We start from the raw sequence: 7,500 nt of genomic DNA on the forward strand, positions 1-7,500 counted from the left end.
CAACTGGTCTTGGCAAAGACACACACACACACACACAAAACCACAGACATACACTTATTTGAACACACACACGCAGTTACACACACACATTGTAAGGATTAAGTAGAACCAAATATTGTCTTGTGGAGGTGTGGGCAGGGAGGGGCGGGTGGGGAGGGGAGGGGCAGGACGGGGTACATTATGCATACAACAACTTAAACATCAATGATGTTGGCGTAAACAAGAACCTAAAAAACAACAACAAAATGGCTGCAGAATAGATAAAGCTTCCCCATCGTCACCCTTCACCTTGAAACCAGACAAATCACTTCGACCAACTCCTAAAAACCAGAAATGAGTAGAAAGGATCCAAGGGGAGAGAGAGCCCAGTCTACACTGCATTCGGAAAGTATTCAGACCCCTTGACTTTTTCTATATTTTGTTACTTTAGAGCCTTATTCTAAAATGTATCACATTTGATTTTTTTCCTCATTTATCTACACACAATACCCCATAATGACAAAGTTAAAACACTTTTTTGTTTTACATTTTAGAAACGTATTTAAAAAACTGAAATATCACATTTATATAAGTATTCTGACCCTTTACTGAGTACTTTGTTTAAGCATCTTTGGCAGTGATTTTCAGCCTAAAGTCCTCTTGGGTATAAAACTACAATCTTAGCACACCTGTATTTGGAGAGTTTCTCCCATTCTTCTCTGCAGATCCTCTCAAGCTCTCTCAGGTTTGATGAGGTGTGTCACTGCACAGCTATTTTCAGGTCTCTCCAAAGATGTTTGATCAGGATCAAATCTGGGCTCTGTCAGGGCCACTCAAGGACATTCAGAGACTTGTCCCGAAGCCACTCCTGCGTTGTCTTGGCTTAGGGTTGTTGTCCTGTTGGAAGGTGAACCTTCGCCTCAGTCTGAGGTCCTGAGTGCTCTGTAGCAGGTTTTCATCAATGAACTCTCTGTACCTTGCTCTATTCATCTTACCCTTGATCCTGACTAGTCTCCCAATCCCTGCCACTGAAAAACATCCCCACAGCATGATGCTGCCACCACCATGCTTCACCATAGGGAGGTTGCCAGGTTTCCTCCAGATGTGATGCTTGGTATTCAGGCCAAAGAGTTCAATCTTGGTTTCATCAGACAAGAATCTTGTTTCTCCTGGTCTGAGTGTCTTTATGTGACGTTTGGCAAACTCCAAGCGAGCTGTCATGTGCCTTTTATTGAGGAGTGGCTTCCGTCTGCCCACTCCACCATAAATGCCTGATTGGTGGATGCCGCAGAGATGGTTGTCCTTCTGGAAGGTTCTCCTATCTCCACAGAGCAACTCTGGAGCTCTGTCAGAGTGACCATCGGGTTCTTGGTCTCCTCCCTGATCAAGGCCCTTCTCCCCTGATTGCTCAGTTTGGCCGGGCAGCCAGCTCTAGGAAGAGTCTTGGTGGTTACAAACTTCTTCCATTTAAGAATGATGGAGACCACTGTATTCTTGGGGACCTTCAATGCTGCAGAAATGTTTTGATACTGTTCTCCAGATCTGTGCCTCGACACAATCCTGTCTCAGAGCTCTACAGACAATTCCTTCAACCTCATGGCTTGGTTTTTGCTTTGACATGTACTGTCAACTGTGGGACCTTATATAGACAGGTGTGTGCCTTTCCAAATCATGTCCAATCAATTGAATTTACCATAGGTGGACTCCAATCAAGTTGTAGAAACATCTTAAGGATGATCAATGGAAACAGGATGTACCTGAGCTCAATTTTGAAATGAATAGCAAAGGGTCTGAATACTTAAGTGAATAAGGTATTAATGTTTTATATTTTTAATACAGTTGCAAATATTTCTAAAAACGGTTTGTGCTTTGTCATTATGGGGTATTGCGTGTAGATTGATGAGGATCTGTTTAATTTAATCCATTTTAGAATAAGGCTGTAAAGTAACAAAATGTGGATAAAGGGAAGGGGTCTGAATACTACATAAGGTTGCCTGGAAAAACATCCATGTTTATTTACAAAAACCTCTCCCATTACTTTTTTCTGATAAACATCTTACGAAATCTGTTTGTCTAATGGCAGCAGGGTAAACAACTTAGTGGTGAGAGTGCAAGAGAGAGAGAGAGAGAGAGAGAGAGAGAGAGAGAGAGAGAGAGAGAGAGAGTGAGAGAGAGAGAGAGAGAGAGAGAGAGAGAGAGAGAGAGAGAGAGAGAGAGAAAGAGAGAGAGAGTGCAAGAGAGAGAGAGTGCGAGAGAGAGAGAGAGAGAGAGAGAGAGAGACCCCTACAGAGCCCCAGGACAGAAAAACAATTAGACCCAATCAAATCATGAGACAACAAAAAGATAATTACTTCACACATTGGAAAGAATCAACACAAAAAAAGAGCAAACTAGAATGCTATTTGTCCCTAACCAGATAGTACACCGTGGCAGAATACCTGACCACTCTGACTGACCCAAATTTAAGGAAAGCTTTGACTATGTACAGACTCAGTGATTATAGCCTTGCTATTGAGAAAGGCTAATCTGGCGCTCAAGAGAAGACTATGTGCACACTGCCCACAAAATGAGGTGTAAACTGAGCTGCACCTCCTAACCTCCTGCCAAATGTAAGACCATATTAGAGACACATTTTTCCCTCAGATTACATAGACCCAGAAAATAATTTGAAAACAAATCAAACATAGATAAACTCCCATAACTGTTAGGCAAAATGTCTCCGTGTGCAATCACAACATCAAGATTTGTGACCTGTTGCCAAAAGAAAAGCGCAACCAGTGAAGAACAAACACCATTGTAAATACAACCCATATTTATGTTTATTTATTTCCCTTTTGTACTTCAACTATTTGCACATAATATGACATTTGAAATGTCTTTATTCTTTTGGAACTTTTGTGAGTGTAATGTTTACTCTGAAAAGCATTTAATTGTTTATTTCACTTTTGTTTATAATCTACATACATTACATACGTTTACACTTGCTTTGGCAATGTTAACGCATGTTTCCCATGCCAATAAAGCCCTTACATTGAAATTGAATTGAATTGAAAGAAAGAGAGAGAGAGAGAGAGAGAGAGAGAGAGAGAGAGACAAACGAGAGAGAGAGATAAAGCGAGAGGAGAGGCCTTGTTAAATTGTTGGAATGGCTCCCAAATGGCAACCTTTTGCCTATATAGCTCACTACTTTTGAGCAGGGCCCGAAGGGCATCTCAGTAACTCTAAACACAGTGCACAACAATGTGATAGAGACCGGTACGGTTGCCTAGAGGCTGTTTTAGGGTCAGTTTGGTCTGGAATTGTTAAGGACAATGGCCTAGCAGTCAACACTGGACAGCATTGTGGGATTGGCAACTAACAACGTTTTCAAACACGTCTGACTAATTGGATTGAGAGACATCAAGGTCTCTGAACCAACCACATAAGGTGTGTACAATATTTATATGATTTACAAAATGAATGGTAAAGTATATTACATTGTAATAGGAAAACTGTGATTTATACTGTAAATGTGTACATTTATCAACAATAAAATACTGTAATGCATTATACTGCAGCATGCTGTAAATTATGATGTATTGTGGGAAAATGTTGTGGGCAGGGAAATAATGTATGTATTTCGTATGGTACTGTAATTGCACCCCACATAATAGAGTGACGTTTTTTTCGGGCACCACAAACCTTTTGACCACTAGTGGGTGCACAGTGCACTTGTTTCTGACTCATTAACATATTTTGAGTCATGCCTTGTATGTGAGTATGTGTTGTAGTAGTGCCACATCAATTAAATGTGTACAGAGGACGGATTGGAGTGGCAGCTAGTCACAAACCTTTAATGGTTGAGCATTTGCCATATCCTTGGTCTGGTTTGACCTGTCGTCGCTGCCAGTTTGGAAGCCTTTGTCAAGGCCAAGTGATATAAAATACCAAAATGTGGAATTTGATATCACTTGTACTTCTAGAGGTCTTGACAAAGGCGTCCAAACTGGCATTCATTGATATGATGTCATATGTAATGTCACATTAGCAGCCAACAATGCGTGCACCAATCCCATGCAATATACGGTAAAATACTGTAAAATACAATCCCCATCTCCCTCAATGAATTTAATTCCTCCATTCATCCATTCATTCATACATTACAATTACCGTAAAAGGATTACAGTAACTCACTGTACTGTTATTTTACGGCAACTTACAGTTAAACAGTTTCCTGTGAGTTACCATAAAAACAATAGTGAAATGATTACAGGAACAGTAAAATATATTACGGTAACATATTGTACCTTTTGATAACTTACAGGAGACTGGCTGCCTCTAAGTTACCTTAGAAAAGCACAGGAAATGTTTTAGAGTGTACACAGTGCACTATTTTTGGCAGGCCAGACTGCTGTTTAAAAGTGACAGACCTAGCTAACAATAGCCTTTGTGTGTGACAATGTGACAGTGGACTGCTTCACCACACACCACTGTGGCAAAGACAAATTACTAGGAGAAAACACACACCAACGCCTGGTCGGCTGACACAGCCTCCACTAAACACACAACAACACCACAGGGGGCAGAGTGAAACAGTGCCTTCCCCTCTTTCCTTGTGATAATGCAAGGTGGAGGAAGTATGGCTTCACATGGATGTGATATGTGTGCCAGGTCCATATTAGTGTGTGTGTGTGTGTGTGTGTGTGTGTGTGTGTGTGTGTGTGTGTGTGTGTGTGTGTGTGTGTGTGTGTGTGTGTGTGTGTGTGTGTGTGTGTGTGTGTGTGTGTGTGTGTGTGTGTGTGTGTGTGTGTGTGTGTGTGTGTCAGGCGTATTTGCATGTCCCGATGTCAAAGCTGTGCGTTTGGGAAAGGAGAGTAGGCCTACGGACATGACAATGTCGTTATTCACAAAACGCGAATTTTTGCTCATCTACTTCCTCTAAAGATACACATATGTGGCATTCACTAACGATTGGGTTGGGGCAGCCAGGTGTGTGTGTGTGTGTGTGTGTGTGTGTGTGTGTGTGTGTGTGTGTGTGTGTGTGTGTGTGTGTGTGTGTGTGTGTGTGTGTGTGTGTGTGTGTGTGTGTGTGTGGTTGATGTGTATCTGTGTGTGTGCGTGCGTGTGCAGAGCGCAAGAGAGCACACAGTATATGGTATTGAGAGTTAGCATGTCGTCCTCAAAAGAACAACGACTACAGTGTGTATCTGACATATGGTGGCGCACGCCTTAGCGAGCGGAGTGGCCGAATGGAGGGAATGCCACGGGCTAAAATAGTTACGCAGATTCCATTCAAACCCAATGGTGCATTTCACACCCAATGACAGAGTATATCAATTGTTTAACTAAAGAAAGCTCACAACATCATGAATTTTAATGCGTTTTTAATTACTATATGGCCCATATATACTGTGCGCCATGGATATGTTGGCAATAGGTTACGATGCGCAAAACGTATTGACATATTGGCTATATACTTAAACCTCACACTGCAAATAAAAAAAACACTGATTCGATACTAATAGCATTAATGTACAATAACCAACATTTTATTAACCTCTTATGTGCACTGTAATGCACATAATCTTATTAAGCGTGAATCTTCTCTGAACTGCCACAGGGCCACTGTTGCTATTTGTAGCGGGCAACGGCCACTTAGAGGGAGGCATACCGTCCGACACTCATGGAGAGCCGGCCACAAGGCAGCCACAGTCCGCCGAGTGTCTAATTATTGCCGATTACCACAAATTAACTCACATCAATATTTAATGAGTAAGCCTAAGTAACCCATGACCCTGAGTAACCCTGAGTCACACCAACATCGATCCGCAGCCTATAGCCCTAAGACTACAGTGGTTCTCTAACAGAAACAGACCAACCCAGCTCAGAACCTTCTTAGAACGAGCGACATTTAGAACAGTGAGGCGCTTACCTTGTTTCTGCGCGGGGAGCAGAAAGGTGTTGAGTTTTTTGGACGCGGCGCTGGAGCACGCTCCCCGTCCCTCTAGCAAGGCTTGCAGTGGTCGGGTCTCCCCGGGTTGGAACTGACAAATCAGCCCGGAGCCACAGCGTCCGGTGTACACTCCACACGCCTGACCCTCAGCAAGGGCGCACGACAGACAGCACCCGCAGCCGGGCTCCCGCACCCTCTCTGCGCAGTCTTTTGGCAGCGGCTTGCACTCCATAAGAGCCCCGGCGTCACACGGCTCGCATCGGACCACCGGTCCCACGGTCTCCGCGAACCGGGTGAATGCAGCGAGCACCGCAGTAAGACAAAGCACGCATAGACCGGGCATTCTGCGGATAAGCTGGTCACAAAGGGACAGTATGCGAGTTGTCACGTAAGCTTAAGGGGACTCTCTGTGTCACAGCGAACCGGCTAGACTTCTCCATCTGTATTTTCTTTTAAGCGAACTTGTCGTTTTATACAGGCGGGAAAAAGAGCCAACAAGTCACACCCTCCGAATGAATAATGTAAACGGAGAGCCCCGATCCAGAGGAACCGCCGACGTTGACGACACAGGCTCGAGAATGACAATAATAACGGGTTAGAACCCATTCACAGTGGGATTATACCTATTCTATGAATTTACAGTATTTATTGTTTAACTATCACTTTGTACACAATGTTTAGTATATAGGCCTACTATTTTGTTGTATTTGAATTGATTAAAGCAGGCAATAAGCTTATTTAATTTAGAGTTAGGAGCCAAGTAAAATGTGAAACATAAAGGACTAGTTTCCCTGACACATATTATGCCTAATCCTGGACCAAAACGTATGTTACATTCTCAATTAAAGTGTTTGTAGTCCAGGACTAAAGTTAATATAGGTTGGGACACCAGTCCCATAGGGTTAGAGGTTTTCACATGAACAGAACACTAGATATGGTCTGAATCAGTTTTCCTGCTGGCTATACCAGTGGTTTTCCTGCTGGCTATACCAGTGGTTTCCTGCTGGCTATACCAGTGGTTTTCCTGCTGGCTATACCAGTGGTTTTCCTGCTGGCTATACCAGTGGTTTTCCTGCTGGCTATACCAGTGGTTTTCCTGCTGGCTATACCAGTGGTTTTCCTGCTGGCTATACCAGTGGTTTTCCTGCTTGTCATTTTAAACAGTTTCCTAAATACGTATCAAATGACACGCTATATTCTATATTGTGCACTACTTTTGACCTGGGCCCATAAGGCTCTGGGCCTCGTTTACCAATTGCGATGTAACTCAAGCATTACGATGATCATTCCAGATGCATCGTTATTTATGAGCCAACTTGTTAAGTGTGTTTCCCAAACAAGCACGTAGAGTGAACCTGTAAGTGCGACAGCTAACAGCGTCGTTGGGGAGTGTTCGTTTTTTCACATGATCCGGTTGTGGGAGCTGTCCAGTTCCATGATGCTGAAATCGATGCCGCTAATAGCCCACATTCATGACCTATGCATTTCGCAGACTAGTTTTTATGAATACAAATAAATAACACCATAATCTACAAACTAACCATTTTCGTCATGTAATGTTAATTAATTTCAACATTTGAACACCAGCT

General features: G+C 42.9%; 1 protein-coding gene across 1 annotated transcript in view; it reads right to left on the reverse strand.

The window, feature by feature from the left end:
• igfbp3 (insulin-like growth factor binding protein 3) overlaps positions 1–6,452 on the reverse strand; it is a 51,190-nt gene extending 44,738 nt beyond the window's left edge. Inside the window, exon 1 of the mRNA XM_042322327.1 lies at positions 5,891–6,452. Within this exon, the coding sequence (XP_042178261.1) occupies positions 5,891–6,254 (364 nt within the window). The 5' untranslated portion in view covers positions 6,255–6,452. The remainder of the gene's footprint in view (positions 1–5,890) is intronic.
• Between the last annotated feature and the right edge of the window lie 1,048 nt (positions 6,453–7,500).

Source organism: Oncorhynchus tshawytscha, linkage group LG05 (assembly GCF_018296145.1).
Source record: "Oncorhynchus tshawytscha isolate Ot180627B linkage group LG05, Otsh_v2.0, whole genome shotgun sequence".
In the NCBI taxonomy this organism is placed as follows: Eukaryota; Metazoa; Chordata; class Actinopteri; order Salmoniformes; family Salmonidae; genus Oncorhynchus; species Oncorhynchus tshawytscha.